Raw genomic sequence first — 18,727 nt, forward strand, 5'->3', positions numbered from 1 at the left:
GTAAATCTCTTACCTTCGAGAGTTGTCTCTTCACCCGTCAAAGGGAAACTGTCTCCTTTATCATACTGAGCAAAGACATTGACTTCATAGGTGGTGAGGGGATAAAGATGGGGAAGGACAGCTGTGTTGGTATCGCCGGGCAAAGCCAGGGAAATGTAGTCTCCGGTGACATCTTCCGCCTTGCGGAAACGTAGCAGGTAAGACAAGACATTGGCAAGAGGAGGTACCCAGGTGGCACGGAAGCTTCGGGAGGTAATTTCAGAAAAGCGCAAATCGCTCGGTGGAAGCAAACCTGAAAATCAAAGAGGTAGTCAGGTAGTTAGAGCCTCACCTGCACGTGACTTTTATAAAGCTACTGTAGTTTAACAAATATGGATTTCAAAAGTTGAGATCTTGAAGCACTGGACGGCACACTGGCTGATTGTCGAGTGTTTTGGGCTGCAGCTCTCGGTATCACTCGAGCTCATTCAAGAGGCACGTCCGTGGTTTTTGTGGTATGTTTATTGGCAACTCTGATGAAATGATTCAATTTTGCCATGTCTGACAGCAATTTACAAAATATGTTTCTCTGTTTAGCTTTTCCATGACTGCTCTGGCTATTTGCCACTACGTCAGCGGCTAAAAATGCAGTCACATTTCAGGGTCTAATATCCTGTGGACCAGTGTGAAGGTGCTAACACATGGAAACCATCAGAAAGAGAAGTAAATCTGAGCTCCAGATCATAGTAAAGGAGTTGATCTTCTTCTACTTACTTCTCTTTTTGATGTTGAGCAGCTCCTGTTCAATCCTCAGACAGATGGACTGAGTCAGCTCCTTAGAGATCCTCTGAAAAGCGTCAAAGTCCTCCACCTCATACACATGGGTGTCAGCCGGTGGATTAGCGATGGCCTCCAGCTCTGATCTCACCGCATCCTTCACGCCAACAGCAAATATTTCCACATCAATATTCCTCAGTTTGGTGGCCGCATCCCTAAAAGAGTCTGACGACTTTCCGTCTGTGATCAGGACCATGACGCGGGGGATGTTCTGTCTCGCTCCACGAGCTGGGACGAAGATCTTCTCCCTGACGTAAGTCATGGCCCTGCCGGTGTTAGTGGAACCGCCGCGGTAGGGGAAGGTGCGCACAGCTCTGACGACAGCGTTAATGTCATGGTGAGTGTTGAGGGCAAACTCGGTGTATGTGTCGCGACTGTACTGGACCAAGCTAATCTGGATTTTGTTTGGTCCGATGTCAAAGGAGTTGACCAGAACCTCCAGGAAGGCACGGACTTTTGCAAAGTTTTGTAATCCGATACTGTACGAGCCATCGACCAGCAGGACTACATCGGCCTGCACATCCACTCCCAGTGAGCACTCTTGAAAAAGACAGGAAACCAAGTCACATGACTGCCTGTGATTCATTCACGAGTACATCAAACTTAAAAGCTGACCACACATGACAGCAAACCACCTCACCTGTTGACACCTTGACAGGCTGCGTCTTCTCCAGTTCAACGATGGGTTCACTGGGAGTCAGACCTTTGAGTGCGTACAGGCTGATTTCATACTCGGTCTCGGGGGAAAGGTCACGGACGTTGACGGATGTCTGTCCAGCCCCAATGTACAGCTCTTGGCGTTTCATGCCGGGCAGCATGGGATTGAGGGTTAGCTTGTAGCCCGTGATATCACCCAGAGACGGGGCCCACGTCACCCTCATTGACTTGGATGAAACTTCTGTGACCTCCAAGTTGGAGGCTGGCTCCACCACTGTGGGAGGCATCAAAGTAAACAAGATGCTGCACATCAGTATACTGTAACAGCATTTTAGATGAATCCTGCATGGGCATGTATTAAATATCACTTGACTCACTCTCCTCTCCGCTGACCAGAATGTTCAGCTGCTCGTCAACACCGGAGCACACTTGTGTTATGATCTCTTTCTGGACCTCCTGGATCATGTCAAAGTTGGGCACATTGTACACGTGTTTGCTGTGAGGTGTGGAGGCTATTTCCCTGAGCTCATCCTCATCTGCTCCTTTGATACCTGTGAAGGAAAAACAGTAACTCATGTGTTAGGACTGTCTGCTTTACAGATGTGATTTAGGGCATTGCTTATGTTAGGCAATACAACAGTTTGACTTTTACTGGGGCAAAACTGCATCTTAAAACGAGCCATCGATGGAAAATCAAATGGTTTCTGAGAACAGGCAGACTTTCACATGGGAAAGCACAAATCAGAAAGGAAAAAAAACACTGAATAATAAACCATACCTAGGACAAATATTTCCACTCCAATGTTCCTAAGTCTTCTAGCATGCGCCTCCACTGGGTCTTGGGATTTTCCATCAGTGATGATCATGGCTACCTTTGGAAAAGCTTTCCTGGATCCAGCTGCCTCAGTGAAAATGTTTCTCACCAGGTACTCTATGGCATCGCCTTTAAAAAGAAGTTCATGTGTATTTTTAAGTCCTCGCTCGCAATCAGGTTAAAAAACGCGATTCAAAGCCTCCTGATAAACATCGTACCTGTCATGGTATTTCCTCCTTTATACGGAAGTGAGTTGATAGCTTGGAGCAGGTCTCCTCTCCTGGTGTAACGAGTGAGGGGGAACTCTGTACGAGTGTCTGAGCTGTACTGAACCACCGCCACACGGGTTTTGTCCTCGCCAATGTCAAAGGCCCCTGCCAGCGAGCCGATAAAGCTCCGGATGTGTTTGAAGTTTTCTCTTCCTACACTCCAAGAGCCGTCCACCAGGAAAACCAAGTCGGCTATCGCACTGACCGAACACTCTGAGGACAGACGGCGGACAGGAAAGACCGTCAATCAGGAGAACAGTCGATGAGAGAATGAATAAACACACTTTAACTGATTCGTATTAGGAATGGATTGGCTTTCAACTTTTGGTGAACGATGGGGTTAAAATCTCAGAAAGCAGAAAACTACATTCTTTACATCTCACGGTGATATTTTAAATCATGGCATTTCTTCTGTCCGTCTGAATAAAATAAAATCTTTGACAGGTAGTTGGACTACTGAGAGATGTGCATTCTTGCATCAAAGGAACTCTGAGCCATTGCCAAAAGTGGGCTGGTGCAGTTATTCCAGCAGACTGAGGCAAAAATGTGCCTTTGTAGACTAAATATTCAGCAGAAATTCCACTGGTAATATCTACTTTTAAACACTGAGATCCTCAAGCTTTTAAATCACAGATGCAACAGAACATTTAAGTTGAAATGCTAATTGGCAGGGCTTATGTGGATGGACTTTAATCCTCGCTCCCTGCACTCTCATTGACTCTAAATGCGATTCCTCCTGTCTCACATGAAACATTCAGAAAAAGGCATCTTCAGTCAAAATGCTCTGACTTAATGTTTCAGAGGATCTGCACTCATGGTTGCAGTTTCCAATCATCATATGAGGGAAAAGTGAGCACGTCTGCCCATCAGTCACCACGGACAGTTTGAATAAGCTGAGGAAAGTTTGCAATGGCGACGCTTGATCAAAGCTGAACTCGTACCTCAGACCTGCCTCCTGCTCCTTTCCCCTCCAAAATCGTTCTCCTTAAGGGTTGAAGCTGAGAGCTCAAGGGAGCTTTTCTCTTGCAGCTTCAAGCCTTCCTTTACTTTTTTTTCTTCCTAATTCTAACCAGGCTGCTGGTTAGAATTAAAGGAACCAATGTGCCTTTCCACTCGCTGCCAAAACCCTGTCTGTCTACCCAGTTAGAACCCAGTAAGATGCCTGACCAAATTATTCCATGGGAAAAATATTATGATGACAGTCAAAAAGGAAAAAATACATTTTAAAAGTTCGGAAAGCCCTGCGAAGGGTCGGGTGTGTTTGGATTTTGGCCGACACTGCAGTAAGCATACTCACTGATTGCATCTGCCTGTGGCCTCCTGACTCGTCCGCTGCTGTTACTGGACTGGACTGAAACACAGGAAACACTCGGTGAGTTAGCGCCGCACATTGAAGCCTCACTGTGTACTTTTTCACAGCGGAAAAAGGCAAGAAAATCAACACATCATAAAAGCAGCTCCGTACACACACAAACGCTGCATTAACTACAAACAGCGAGCAATTCAAGAGTCGGTAAACAGATGTGATTTTTCCCTTTCCTAGATTTTTTATGGCTGGATGGAAATGCTATTACTTGACTTTTACTAGCATATTATATGATTAAATTCTCTCCGTGTTGCCGAGGGAGTAAATGCTTTGTATCAGTGAACATAATTCAGAGGTTTCAATAGCCAGCAAGGAAAAGTGATTTCCTGATGTCCTGAATTCACATCAGGACACAATAAGAACATTATAGAGCGTAAAAACATACACTTACTTTTTAAAAACCTGTTTTTCACTGAAAAATATGTTTATAAAGCATAATCAACTCACTGGTCAGTTGTCCAAAGATGGGGATGCTCTCCTCTGAGCCATAATAGGAGCTTATTGACACAGAGTAGTCCAAGTCAGGGGTCAGGTCAGTGAGCGATGTCATAGTGGCAGATGCATCTAGGGTAAAGTCTCTGGTCGGTTCATCTATGAGGAGCAAAGCAGGAAGTTAGAAAGCTGCTAGGGTTTCAAAGCGTTTGTAGTGTCAGCACACCAACACACGCACTGACCTCCATCCGGCACTTGCACTTGTATTTTGAAGCCCTCTATCGTTGCCGAGGGTCTCATCCACGACATTTCCACTGTATTCTCATTTAGAATGTGAAATTTCAAGTTTGAGGGCGGCTCCACTGCAAATAAGAGACGAAACGCTGTTAAAACACAAGACGCGTGTGACCGTGGGCGTATTTCTGATCAAATGAAATAAAAGGGCATCTTTGATTAAACATTCACATTAATCCCAACGACAAACACTTCGTGGCTGAAGCGGACTTGTTCGTTGTTGGGGCCAAACACACAACACGTCCCTCTGTGAGGGTGACAGGTGAGCAACACGTGACAATGGAAAAGTGTGAGAAGCCATTTTGGAGCAAAATGGCGCTTGTTTGAGTTGCCCAGCCGAGACGGCCCGGCAACTCAAGCACTGGCATACACGTCAGTCTGTGCACGAATCCACGCAAACGCCACTAAAGTGCAGACACTGAGTGAACCATCCAACACATGCTAAGTGCAGTTACAACGCATGCCCCACATATTAAACTGCCTTTATGATGGAGCCGAGCTCAGAGTAACAAACACAACAGTGACTTCATTCTTAAGTTACCGATTATACAATGGAATCAACGATGCCATGTAGCTGTTGGAGTGACAAAATGAACACCATATGTTATATACACAACGTATATAAACATATCTGAGGGACAAAAAAAAATACTTTGTTTATTTGCTTACGACTCTTTACAAAAGCGTGTGGCACACATCCATTGCAAACCTTTCAAAAAGAATACACAATTCGTCACCGGCGACTCTTGTGTACTTTTTCCAGCAGCAGCATAAATGCACAAGAAGGTGTGAGAGAACAAGACTTCCTCAGACAACCAAATGTGCTTTTACAGAGAAAGGTGTACATGTAAAATAAATATGAGAAGACATATACAGTGTGAGAAGACCGCAGGCCTTTACATGGAGCTGACTTGATGACAACATCATGCAGTGTGTACATGAGAAAGTTGTTTGACTCAACAACTTTGACCGGCTGGACATTAGTTTCCATGTACAGAGACAGAGATGACAAACATATTTTAGAATGATATTCTTTCTTACGTCTTTAGGCTGCAGGCAGGCAGAGTGTTAACGTTTGAGTACGTGAGTACCACACATGCATTAAAGTCACATCAGAGTATTTCAGGAACTAGCAGCAAACTTCTGACTGCGCTTCTGTCAACCAGGTTAACCACTGTTAGAGTCGGGTCACGGTATGGGTGTTAGTTCATATTTTGTGAGCTCATCTTTCAGTTACTTCTCATGTAATCATGCAGCTCTGAAAGTCTTTTCACTCAGTAAATTAGTGTCAACAACACAAAACTCGAGCAATTAATCAAATTAATTGCCGTGAGGTTAATGAGGTTAGCGCAACCAATCTTACGTGGTCCTCTGGTGCGGGTCCTCGTTTGTCCGTGTAGTGGCGGGGACGCGAACATGCATAAGATGCCACGGCATGCGGTACTGGGTGCATGCTTCATAAGAATATCATTGTAAAATATACTATGAGGAGGAAGCCATAGCTTGGGACACACTGAGTGCACAGGCAGATGACAAAGAGGAGCCCACCAAATATTTAAAAACTGGCATTGGAGGATCACCAACCTGGCATCTCAACTCAAGGAGCCCCGGTGGACCATGTTGCCCCTGATTTCTCCACGAGTACTCATCTCCAACACCAAAACGGTACGGGTGTATAGTGTGTGTTGGTACTTGGGTGTGGATGAGTTGGGGAGGGGTAGTGAGTAGCACAGCGTGGACGATGAGTGGAAAATTCAGCTGCAGGATGCGCCTGCCGCTCCCACGTTTGTTCATGGCGAGCTTGTCTGAGCATCTTGTTTTGATTTGCTACAATTCCTTTCACCGCATGTCTGTCTGCTCTAAAAAAAATGTAGCTGAGGAACAAATGTGGTTTTGTCAAAATAATCGCGGGTAGGTTATTTGGACTTTGCGGTTGTGTTTGTTATATGGACGTCTGTCCCATCAGCTCATAATAAAGGACACTTCTGTCTTCCAGGGGCCAGAATCTGGCTCCCGTTGTGTTACCTCAGTCTCCAGCAGTCAGCCAGCCAACCAGCTATCCTGACCTGAGCTGCTGCCAATAGGAGAGACCAAGAAGAGGAGGAAAGAACACTGACTCTCCCAAAGAGGCAGGACAGATGCCAAAGTAATTCCACAGCCTGTGCTGACATTAAACATTACTGCATATTAACTTTCCATATGTCCTGCAACTCAGCATTTTCACAAATGCCCGCAAAGAAGCTCGAGAAAGGCTCTTTGTCTTTGAGCTGTCTGAGGATTAATTGGCTATTCTCCTATTTCATCTTTCCACTCGGTTAGCGGAGATACCCGAGCGCAGACTCCTCTGCCGTGCGAGAGCAGGATTTCATACCCCCTCTCTATGTGTCATTATTTTGGACTGAGATGTTTGAATATTTAATTACATGAAGTCATTTTCTGTCAGAACTACTCCTGCTACAACCGATTCCTAACCGTTGATGATGTTTTACATCATGTCGCATGTGGAGCGAAATCATTTAGTTTCTACTGAAACTGTAACGTAGAAGCGTGAAATCAGTGTTGGGAAGGAAAAAGCCAGACACTCGAGTTTTAATCACTTGCATTTTTCTTGCACAGATCCACTTCTGTCCACTAAATGACTCTACTCCAGTACTGATGCACTTTTCACATTTCTATTTATTATTAAAACTGAAATGACTGTATTCTACTTTATCTTTTGTGCTTTTGCTGTCATGCACAATAATCTAATGTTTTAACAGCTGTTAGAACCACTGCAAAAGAAATTTGCATATGTTTTAGGATCTTTCTGCACCTTTAGTGTAATGATGATAACATTTATGTAAGCCAGATTAATCGGTGCGTAACTACCTGGTTTGGGCCATCTTCCCATTTTTGCTTTGGAAAAAGTGTAAAACGGAAATAGCAAAAACTGTGCTAAAACATTTATAGGGAAACATTAACCACAAAATGCCTTTTGTTACACTTGTAGTCTGTGCCTCGCTGTTTAATACATTCAGTTAGAAACTGGAAATTAAATAAACTTTCGTGTGCACGGTTTCTCACATGTGCCAAATGTGGATGAGAAACTTGCTCGTGCATTATTGGTTTAAAACTCCTAAATTACAGTTTAATTCCAAGTGAGTGGGATCTGGATTTGGAGTTCACATCAAAGCAAACAATGAGTCCTGATAGATACATTGGGAAAATATGCCACTACTGAGGAATAAAAGCATGACAGACATCAAGGAATCAGTCACATAGTCAACATATCATACATATGAAATAAGATTAACTTTATTCAGTCAGTACAAACAGTTCATGTTTGGTTGTGATGAATCGCTCACATTAATTCCAGTAGCTTCAATAAGGAGTGGAGATAAGAGGTAAAAATAGAAAAGGAGGAGATAAAGACTGGACAGAGTTGAATAGTGTGTGTGGGGAGAGTGAGGCCAGATGCTTTGTATTTACCTTGAGCATCTATGGAGGACAACAGGGCCGCCAGGAAGGCAGCCGTGGCCAGAGACAGCCCTATCTTCATGTTTGGCTCTAAAGGGTCAGCAGCGCATCAAAAAGTCTGCAGACAACAACAAAAAAGGACATTTGCACATCTCAGCTCACTTTTACACTGTGGTGTAAAGGCATCAGCTTTACACCTAACGTAGAGCTGCGTCTAAAGCGTGACCTGAGAGCCTTTACAATTAGACAGCGTGCACACAGTTCTCCCTGGATCGTGTTTCTTTGAATATAAATCTAGATAAATAACTTTAATTAGTCAGTCATCGCTTTCAGTCCCGACACAAAAAAAAAACAAAACTGCTGGATCCACCTAGACTCCTTTACACAACCAACCACACCTTGCTGCCTTCAGTTGACTCCCATGGCCTGAGGGAGCACTTTTCTTACCACTGAATGAAGCTCTGCAGTTATTCAGTAATAAGAGAATGAAAGAAATATCCAACACATGCAATTCAGTTTTGATTTTCCAGTGCATAAACTGGAAAATGGATGCGTTTCTGGTTGTTTGCTGACTTTGGCAGCTTGCTGTGCGGATCATTACATCCAGCATAGACTCGCTGGTTCTCGTTCACATAACACCTACGGGGATGAAGACTGGATGATTAATTTTAAATCATGCTTTTTATTTGTTTTTGTTTCTAATGTCTCTGTAAAGTCTGTGATATCACGGGCTACTCTGTGATGATTCATTTTCATGTATATGAAAATATATTACTCCTCTATCCTTCCCTAAATCTTCACTATGATCCTAAGGGTTCCCTTGGGAAAAGAGAAAAAAAAAAAATCACAGAAGCAAAAATTTGTTTTTAATACATTCATTTCCTGTTGCAGATTTACTTGGATGTGATTAATTTGCATTTTTGACATTATTTTATTATTATAAACTCATGAGTCGCCCTCACACGGGACACTTCAGGCTGAACTCGAGTTCTTTAAACTTAACCGCAGGCTGTGCGCTCCGCCTGGTGCACATGTGAGGACACTGCAGCCCTGGATCCAATCGGATATCTTGGATCATATAAAACACAAATATTAGGCTAAATCTAAGTTACTACAGGCTTACCTGCCTCTCGCGGTGGCTGCATTTAAATCTGTTCAGCTCAACAACAAAAAAATCGAGCTCTTATCTTAAATCTTCTAATCTCAGATCAACAACTCATTTCAAACTTCTATAATTTGCTTTAAGAGCATTCAGCTTGGTTTGGTGATCAAAGCGCATTCAATTGAAAAAGTGTGAATAAAAAATTTAAATATCGTATCGAAATTTTGTGAGGAAAAATAAAAGTTGATCTTTATAACGTAATTGTTAGAAATAAAAGTTTGTCTACTCACCTACTGAAGTTCCCCCAAAATTCTGAACGGACCAAACGTGAGCGCAGCCCGCTTGAAGCCTCCCCCCTCAGGAAAGTAAGAAATTTCAGGAGCTGCTCCTGGACCCCCTTTCCTCTCTCTCTAGCTACTGGAAGCTCCACCAGCAGATGTCCAAGAAAGGAAAGCCTCTTTCCAAGTGGGAAGAATCTTTCCACCATCGGCTACTTAATAAGGGGGGAGTTCCCAGCTCTCAATTTACCATCATATGGGCTTCTTACGAAAGCTCCGTCCTTCACTTGATGTATGTCCCCCGCTAAGACCGACCGGGTGTTCGGAAATTACATTTTTCCCAGCATTCGTTCGGTCTGGCGACGAGTTTCCAGCGCCAATTGTGACTTCACAGCAGGGGCACCTTTGGCCAGAGCGCACCGAGGGGAACTTTCTTATTTGCGCAATGAGCAACTTTATCCAGCTTATTTACACAGATGTCAGCTGAAATTAAAACTTCACCTTTTCATTTATAAACAATAATTTTTTTGTTGTCATTCTCCCCATAATGCGCTCAAGATGCTTAAAGAAACAAAAGCGAAATCACATCAGTCCGTTTGTCTTTCAAGTTTATTTAAACTATAAAGGACTGAGTTTAGTTGGCTTTTATTGGGGAAGCCCTGGATTTTGAGCAGCAGCTGCTCCTGAAACTGAGAGTCGAAGGTTTATGGCGCCCTCTAGTGGTCATACTAGAGATAGACAGCAGATACAGGCTTGGGAAAGAAGTCTAAAACAAGGGTGTCAAACTCCAGGCCTCGAAGGCCGGTTTTAGATCTCACCCTGGGTCAACACACCTGAATCTAATGATTAGGTCATCAGCAGCCCTCTGGAGAACTTCAAGACATGCCGAGGAGGTCATTTAGCCATTTAAATCAGCTGTGTTGGATCAAGGACACATCTAAAACCTGCAGGACACCGGGAAATTCTTGGGATATTTTCCCATAGAATAAATGATTTTGTAGGTTTTAATTAAAAATACCAACATTCCTTTAAAAAGAGAGTGACTGTGATTTATCTGCACAATAAATAAGCAGTGATCTCAAGCATCTGATACTGAACTTTTACAGAGTTACACCATGAGACAAACACCCAGGAGGGTGCTATAACAGTGATCAGACAAGAGACAAGAGGATGCAAAGGGGTCTGCATGGGATCCTACAGCCATGTTGGTGTAATTAACTGGGAATGCTTTTTATTGATCTTGTTTCACTGTGGCTTCCTGGGCATCACAGCACTAACAGCTCAACATATCCACTCCTTGTGAGGAGATCAAACAAGAATTACAGATGTAACCGAGATACAACACAAGTTAATAATCTAGACTTTAAACAGCCTCGATGATGCATCGTCAAATTACAGGCATTTATCTTTAGAAGACAGTTTGGGTTAAAACGCTGGGGTCGGGACGCGGGCGTGTTTTATCCAAAACACAGAGTGAGACATCTGAAATTAGCCTGACTCATCAAATCTCAGACGAGAGCTGACATACCAAACACACTGAGACTTCTTGCGGCTCTGTGGAGCGGAGCGTCCTTTGACCCACCCTTCAGATGATGATGGGCATGCTGTTGTCCTCCTGATCAAAGAGGGGGAGGAATGAAAGCACATTATTGCTTCAAAGGCTTCAGTTTCTGTGTTCATGCATCTAAAAAAAAACAAAGAAATAATATAAAAATGATTTGAGCAAATTTCTCCCAACAAGAATGTCTAAAGTTTGCTTGCAAAGAGCTCGACTCTGGTTAACCACAGCAATCAAATGATGTGCTGGAACAGTGTTTGTTTTGGGCTCCAGATTTCTAGTATTATGGAAGATCAGCAAAGCCTGGCACACTCTGAATGTTGACTTTGCAAGATTTTTTACTTGCAGCACACAAGAATAACTACTAAAGCCCAGCTCCCCTACAGGCGGAGATCTTTCAATAATGCAGCAGGTATCTCACATATTTATCCTCCAGGCTACAAAAACGTCAAGGTTCTGTCTCCAGAACCTGCAAATCCAAAGAGACCCTTTCATTTTACTGTAACTCACTGAGAAATACAGCCTGTTATCCTGTACCTCCATCTAAAGATTCACATAAAGTAAAAACAATATTTCAAGCAAACATTTGCTTGTAATTTACTTATAATAAGCTTTAAGACGCCACACTGCTGGAGGAGTCTTGTGATCACAATGATGCACAAAACAGCAGCGTTGGTCAAAAGTGAACCGACAAGAAACAACTTCACTTCAAATCATCCCAAAACCACACAATAATACTGAAAGATCTTCACCTTTTCTGCTTCTGTGCTCTGTCTGTCTGTGGGAACCACCGGACCTACAATTAGGCCCTTAAAGGCTGATAAAGCCAAATGGCGACACCTGCTGGTCAGCCCTGTCCGTTGCAGTGAGTTCAGTTAAAAGATGAATTCAATGGTATATACCAGGTTTAGGCAATGCCAGGCCCCGAAGGCCGGTGTCCTGCAGGTTTTAGATCTCACCCTGGGTCAACACACCTGAATCAAATGATTAGTTCATTACCAGGCCTCTGGAGAACTGCAAGACATGTTGAGGAGGTCATATAGCCATTTGAATCAGCTGTGTTTGATCAAGGACACATCTAAAACCTGCAGGACACCGGCACTCGAGGCCTGGAGTTGCCTACCCCTGGTATATACAGTCCATAATTCATATAATGTTAATTAGGCATGATCTAATTACTGATAAAAGTCTTCTTAACAAAAGTTAGCTCCCCATTTTCCCCAGTTCCCAGACATTATCAGCATGGTGTGTTATTGATGATCGTCTTTGTTGTGTATTTCAGTGTCTGAGACAGTCAGATTTCATTTAACGTTCTGATGATGATGATGTAATCAGCTGTTAAGACGGGCGCGACTGAATCCAGAGCAGTGAGAGGAGCACAGAAGCATTAAGAGTAGGAGAGTGTATAAGAGACACATTAAACACAACCTCCTCCTTACCTGGATAAGTGGTGCAGTCCACACAGGTGAGGCTTTAAGTACAAGGACTGTTTTTTACATTACATTTTACAACATCACACCATTAAGCATTAGTAAGGTATGAGATAATGTTTCATTCATATATCATTACTCCTCCTTAGTATGCCATTTATCAATACAGATGTGTTACTGTTGCACCACACAGAGCTATCGCTGCTGGTAATGATCATTAAAATATATCTGGATTTATAAATGACATACTAAGGAGAAGTATATAATGATGTATATAGTGATATATAATTGACAAATTAAGCACTTACTAATACTTTACCAATAGTGTGACATCATTATAAAGTGCTACTTTTTATGTGTTTAAATTCTTGAGGGGATTGTTTCCCCTTATTTCATTAAGTTAATAAAGGCCAATAAAACACATCAACATCCCTACAAATCACAGTAGCATGGATAATGGAAGCAGTGGGAGTTCTACCATTATAATCACAAATGACAGCGATACATTGACCAAGTTCTTTAATTGGACCCTACAAACCTTATAAAAAGCCAAGGAGCTCAAATTGAAAGTTTTAACAGCATAAAAAAACCAAGAACAGGCGAAACAAGGGGGAACCGAACAAACGGGACACTTTTAAAGTGCATATCGTTTGGTCAACATTAACCAATCAGACGATTTCACACTCTGGCCGAACCACTAACAAACAATAAATTAAGAATTCCTGTGCTCCACCCACCCAGAGACACCACCTTTGAATTAGGAATACTGTATAAAGTAAGTTTTATGAGTGATAAATAAAAGACTGGCTCCTCGGTCACAGTGGAGGGCAGAAAAGCATATTTCTGTTATTACTTCTTATTAATGCTTTATGACTCTTGAATATCAGTATTTATCCAAGCAATCATAATCACCTTCAGTATTCAAGGTAATCCTAGAACCCACAGAGGTATGTCAACGAAGTGTTACGGTACATTCATCAGCAGGACATATAACTTTACATAATATGGAAAAAAACTTGCATTAAAATTACATACATCCTTCAATAATTAAGCCATTCGCAAAGCACTGCTAAAATGAAACAGGTACTTTGATAATGTTCAGATAAATAAAAGACTGCAAACCTGAAGACAAAAAAAAAAAAAAAGACATTCTCAGCAAATCGGCCTGAAGCTATATACACAGAGACACACGGAGACGCCTCGCTACGCTTAAACACAGCTTTGATGAGAAACTGGAGACGCTACCGCATGACAGCCTGGTACAGCGTACGCACTCGTGCATGCAGAGGCCCGAGCGTGGAACGCGCCGTTTAGCTTGGGATATCCGCACTGGTGTTGCGGTTGTCGTATTTGTGGTGGATGATGAGCAGAACCACACCCAGGAAGAAGCAGATGGAGCCCACGGTGATGTAGGCGATGCCCAGGAAGGGGTTCTTTCCTCCCATCCAGGAGATGGTGCTCAGGATCATCCGCTTGCGACCATCAAAACTGAGTACGGGGTAATCTGATTACATGCGGTTAAAGAGAAATGACAGAGCGCGCGCACACACACGAACAACGATACACCCTTAATCTACTGAGATTCGAGAAACCAGAAAAATGATCTTTTTAAATATCTTTACACTCAATGGACACTTTATTAGGTACGCCTTGCTGTTGTCTTCACAACAGACTTAATGGCACAGTTTCAACAAGGTGCTGGGAACATTTTGATTTTGGAGATAAGGACAAACTCCTGTTTCACCACATCCCAAAAGTGTCTCTATTGCTTTAAATCCATTGACTTTGCAGGGCATTTGAGTGCACTGAACTCTTTATCACATTCAAGGAACCAACTTTGTGACATGGCGCGTTATCCTGCTGTAAGGGCCAACAGAAGATGGATACACTGTGGCCATAAAGGAATATAAAATAATAATCTATTTGTGGCCCAGAGTGGATACTTGAGTATATGTAGATGTGTTTAAAATATTTATATCTGCACACCTCTTGAATCAAAAGCTTCTCCGTGTGCTAATCAAAGAAGCAGAGATACTGCAAGTAAAGACCGTCTGATCTGTTAAGCTTTATAAGACACAAAAAACTCACGCTAGCCTGTTCAAAGCAGCATGTCTAACTCTAGTAATGAGATTACTGGAATGTAAAGGATACTGTAGGTGATGTTCAACATATAATTCCCGTTGGGGAGAGTTGGGGTGGTGCCAGACTTCTTCTGGATGATGCGATAGAGCTTCCGAAAGGTGGGCAATGCAGCCGTGCGCATCCACACGATGAAGTCCTCATTGATAAAGCCGTTGTTATCAGGATCCGACGGGTCCAGCTCGTACACCGGCTTCGCCCAGTTCACCGGCTTCGCTGTGTCTGAGAGAGATGAAGACAAAACCCAGCTGGTCATTGCAACTCGAACCTGCGAGCCTACAGGGTAGGGATGCACCGATACCACTTTTTTGGAAACGAGTACGAGTACTTGCATTTCAGTACTCGCCGATACCGAGTACTGAATAAAAACATGATTTAAATTTACAGGTAACAGCTTTAGTCCTATAATTTAACAAAAAATAAAACAAGGGACTGGCTTGGAATTAAGAATTATTATTTAAAATGAAAAGCATGTTGTATGCAACATATTACAGAATAAATAATTATGAAAAAAATATTTAAACAGTGACAGTGCAACTCACTCACTCGGCCCTTGTGATTAACCCCTTACATGCCGCTCAAACATAGACAGGTCTCAGACCGTGGTATCGGTCCCCGGTATCGGGGGACTTTTAACGAGTACTTTAGAAAATGTGGTATCGAGGCCAATACCAGATACCGGTATCGGTGCATCCCTACTACAGGGGCCTGTGAACTGTGTGCAGATGTCACCTCGGAAAGCTAAAGTCAGGTTGCTGTTTCCAGCAGGATTCCTGAATTTCACATGCTTGTCCGTCCACCACGCAATGCCTTTTTTTACCAGAGGAACTTCAATTTTGCTGTTGTTGGAATCGACGTAGTACAGCACCAGAGTGTCTGAAACACATAATCAGTATATTCAGTACAGATATCAGGCTCTACAAAGCTTTAACACAGCAGTTTTAAACTGTAGATAAGACTCCAGTTAAGCTAAACAGCTGAGAGAGGGAAAGTGAAGTTTTTCAACACACTCACCGTTGAAAAGGCTGTTAGCTATGGCCCCACACGGAGCAATGGACACATCTCCGCTCTTACGGTACGGCTCACACTCCTTGCTGGGATCCTGGAAAAAGGACATAATGTTCACCTGATGGAAGAAACATTCACTGGATTCTCTGAATTATCTATAGGCACAAAAAGTACAGCAGCATACCGTCAGAGCAGACAGGTCACCGTTCAGCTGTCTGTCATCTCTGGACTTCACATAGCGTCTGTGGTTCTGGTAGAAGTTGGACAAGCCGTAGTACATGAAGACGTTGCTCTGTACGAGAGAAAAGACGGCATCGCTGACAGAATTAGGAATCAGTAACGACCAGGATGAATGAGCAGCTTTTCCGTGACAGGGTCTTACACACAATCTCTATGATCAACATAAATCATCAAGAAAATCATCAAGATTAAAAGATTCCCCTTCGGAAAACAGTGATGGAAATTCATTTGAACTCACTGGTTACTGGGACTGGGAGATAAAACCAAATCCAATGATATCCATGCATATTTAAAAATAAATAATACATTTGTAAAAAGGTTAACAACATAGAGGGGCTTTGTTTAATGTGGGACATGCGTCTTCTTGCCAGTCTGTGCCTTCATAAAAGGCTGTGGTGCTTGATCAGGTAGTGATGTTTCTCCCACAGCGTTACGGCACCGGTGTCATCTTTGTTTCGAGCAATCAGGCCAGTTTTACAAACTGCTTTTTGTGCGCACCATCACAGCTCACCTGGTTGAGTTAGCAACCCATATACCACAGGCTGGAGTCCTTACTGCAGGGGCCTGGGTTTGAGTCCGCGCAGGTTTATTTGAACCATTTCATTCCTGCTCGCTCTCCCTATTTTCTCTGCTGTCTGTTAAATGAGGACTAAAAAGCCCTAAAATAAATTTTAAATAACCTCATTTTATACCTGTATAAAATGTTTTATACAGGTATAAAATACCTGTATACCTACTCCAACCAGAGACAATAACAGGTGCTGGAAATCTACAAGGAATATAAAAATAACATGGTACAACGCAATAGTGCTGCTGCAAAACGACAAGAGAGCAGCACTCCAGAAAATCATTAATCTTGCACATTCATAAGCGTTTGATTTCAGTATGAAGAGAACGCTGAAATAAACATTTAAAGCCCAGCTCATTTATTTTGTTGATCAGTGCTGCTGTTCGTTTCTACACAACTCACTTCATCAGGTTTGTTAAACTGAAAGAGCACATGATTCCATTTTCTGTTGAACGTGAATAACTTTGTTGACAAAAATACTTCACCTTCAGGTGATTCACTGTTCAGGATGCAGTGTACTTAATACAAATACTTCTTCTGCTTCTCAGAAAAGAAGCACGCAAACATTTTAATTAAAAAAAAATGCTATTTTACAAGCTAAATGCAAGCTGTTAAATGAGACTAGTGCAGACGAGCAACTGAGAGCTTTTTATAAATAATCAATGAAGCCTTCTGAAAGCTGCAGAGCATATTTTAAACCTACAACAATCAATAGTAAAGCAGCCTCTAAACAAACCTTGAGTGTTTTTTGTTTGTACTCAAAATAGATCTTAATGGACAATTATTGTTAGGATTGCACAAGCAGCACTCTCCGTCCTGCAGGTAAATGCATGCATTATTCATTCACTTCCAATGCCTGGAAGCTGGTGGGGGATCTGAGCTCACCTCAAACGGCTGGAGCAAAGTGAAGTTGACGGTGCAGACACAGGGCTCTGTGGTGTTCCAGGTGAAGTTCTTTGCACAGTTGTAGCACGGGCTGTCACTGCTCACACCAGTGTAGTCGATCTGAAGCAAAGAGGAAATAAACTGATGTTGAAATACACTCAGTGCTCCGTCTATTCAGTGCAGCAACATGACTAGAAGAAGGTACAGACTTGAATCAAATACAGGAACACTTTGTTTAATGCACAGGCAGCAATCACTTATGATCACAGCAGCCCTCAAAGGCCCACTGCGAGGCAGGAACCCCGGACACATCCTGTGTTTCTTACCTTCTAGTCCAGCTTTGTTTAGACTGTTTTGAAGCCATGTGAAAGCCACTTTAGAGGCTGTGGTTTGTGGTGCTGTTAAACCACACTGCCCAAACTATGATCAGCCACACTGATATAAGCCGTGATTCTGATCACTTTCTAGCCTCATTAATATTAAATATGTGGTGCCGACTCCCCATGTCTCTGATGTTTTTACCATCTAATATCGACCTTTGATACAAGTGTGTAGCAACCACATTTAAAAGTAACGTCGAATGAATGCGCTTCAAACTGAACTTCAACACTATGTTGTTCATCTTTACAATTAACATTGTTAACATTGGCGTGACGTAAAGAAGCTACGTCACTTATCGAAGAACCACTTATTCCTGTTTAGTGAGCCTCCTTCAGCAGGTTTACTGTGTGTATAAACGGTGTGTAGCTACACCGGGCTGTGTAGGAGAACCGAGAAGAAGCCAGAGTCGGTTAAAGGCGGACAGGAGCGCGACTGTACCTCAAACTCTTTGATGTTGTTCGATGTGACGTACAGGCCGATGCCGATGGGGATAAAGATGAGCCCAATGACGAAAAAAGCCGGCAGCACACTGCCTGCAGTGAGGATGGGCTGCCAGGCTGGAAGTCTCTGCTGTTTGAACGCCGTGTTGTCCGGTTTCTTATTTTTCGAAAGGCCAGTGCCGCTCGAAGCGCCGGAGTGGTGTCCGTCCTCTTCCTTAGCGTTGTAGCTCGACGCCATCATGGCTGCGGTCAGCTTCGAGTTAAATAATCCTCTCTGACAGACAGCCGAGCTGCTCCGTTAATCCCACACGTCAAGTAAGACACAGAGCGGTTAGGCAAAGGGTAAAACTGTGAGCGAAGTGAACTTTACCCCCAGTCTAATGAAAATATCTGCTCATTGTAGCGCTGACTTCTTGTTTGCCTTCAACTGCGGTTCTCTCTCCAGAAGAAGAAGCCGGAAGCTTTCGAACCAATAGCAAGAAGTAGCGTGGTAGTGACATCATCGCAAACATTAGGGTAACGCCCCTTTGTCACTGACAGCTGATAGTACCTGTAGGCGTCTGTGCTCGGGTTTTAACGTGAAGGCTCTACATG

The 18,727-nt window shown here is 43.0% G+C and overlaps 2 protein-coding genes across 4 annotated transcripts in view; both read right to left on the reverse strand.

Annotated features, from left to right (window-relative positions):
- Positions 1 to 9,809, reverse strand: part of col12a1a (collagen, type XII, alpha 1a) — a 50,650-nt gene extending 40,841 nt beyond the window's left edge. For 2 of the 3 annotated variants that reach the window (XM_012923392.5, XM_012923391.5), the window contains exons 1-11: positions 9,497 to 9,805; positions 8,117 to 8,222; positions 4,597 to 4,716; positions 4,370 to 4,513; positions 3,854 to 3,907; positions 2,506 to 2,769; positions 2,252 to 2,416; positions 1,851 to 2,024; positions 1,457 to 1,747; positions 754 to 1,356; positions 14 to 292 (exon numbers count right to left, since the gene is read on the reverse strand). In XM_012923392.5, the coding sequence (XP_012778846.2) occupies positions 14 to 292; positions 754 to 1,356; positions 1,457 to 1,747; positions 1,851 to 2,024; positions 2,252 to 2,416; positions 2,506 to 2,769; positions 3,854 to 3,907; positions 4,370 to 4,513; positions 4,597 to 4,716; positions 8,117 to 8,186 (2,164 nt within the window). In that variant the 5' untranslated portion in view covers positions 8,187 to 8,222; positions 9,497 to 9,805. Of the gene's footprint in view, positions 1 to 13; positions 293 to 753; positions 1,357 to 1,456; positions 1,748 to 1,850; positions 2,025 to 2,251; positions 2,417 to 2,505; positions 2,770 to 3,853; positions 3,908 to 4,369; positions 4,514 to 4,596; positions 4,717 to 8,116; positions 8,223 to 9,496 lie in introns of all 3 variants that reach the window. The other variant, XM_012923393.5, reaches the window with a different exon arrangement.
- Positions 9,810 to 12,976: 3,167 nt separating this feature from the next.
- Positions 12,977 to 18,598, reverse strand: LOC101486655 (cell cycle control protein 50A). The gene is made up of 7 exons (XM_004566513.6): positions 18,132 to 18,598; positions 17,313 to 17,432; positions 15,804 to 15,911; positions 15,626 to 15,713; positions 15,344 to 15,487; positions 14,624 to 14,833; positions 12,977 to 13,976 (listed from the first exon to the last, which is right to left on the reverse strand). Exons 1-7 carry the CDS (start codon positions 18,372 to 18,374, stop codon positions 13,783 to 13,785), a joined length of 1,107 nt encoding a protein of 368 aa, XP_004566570.1. The 5' UTR covers positions 18,375 to 18,598; the 3' UTR covers positions 12,977 to 13,782.
- Between the last annotated feature and the right edge of the window lie 129 nt (positions 18,599 to 18,727).

The sequence above is a fragment of the Maylandia zebra genome, linkage group LG19 (genome assembly GCF_041146795.1).
Source record: "Maylandia zebra isolate NMK-2024a linkage group LG19, Mzebra_GT3a, whole genome shotgun sequence".
Lineage (NCBI taxonomy): Eukaryota > Metazoa > Chordata > Actinopteri > Cichliformes > Cichlidae > Maylandia > Maylandia zebra.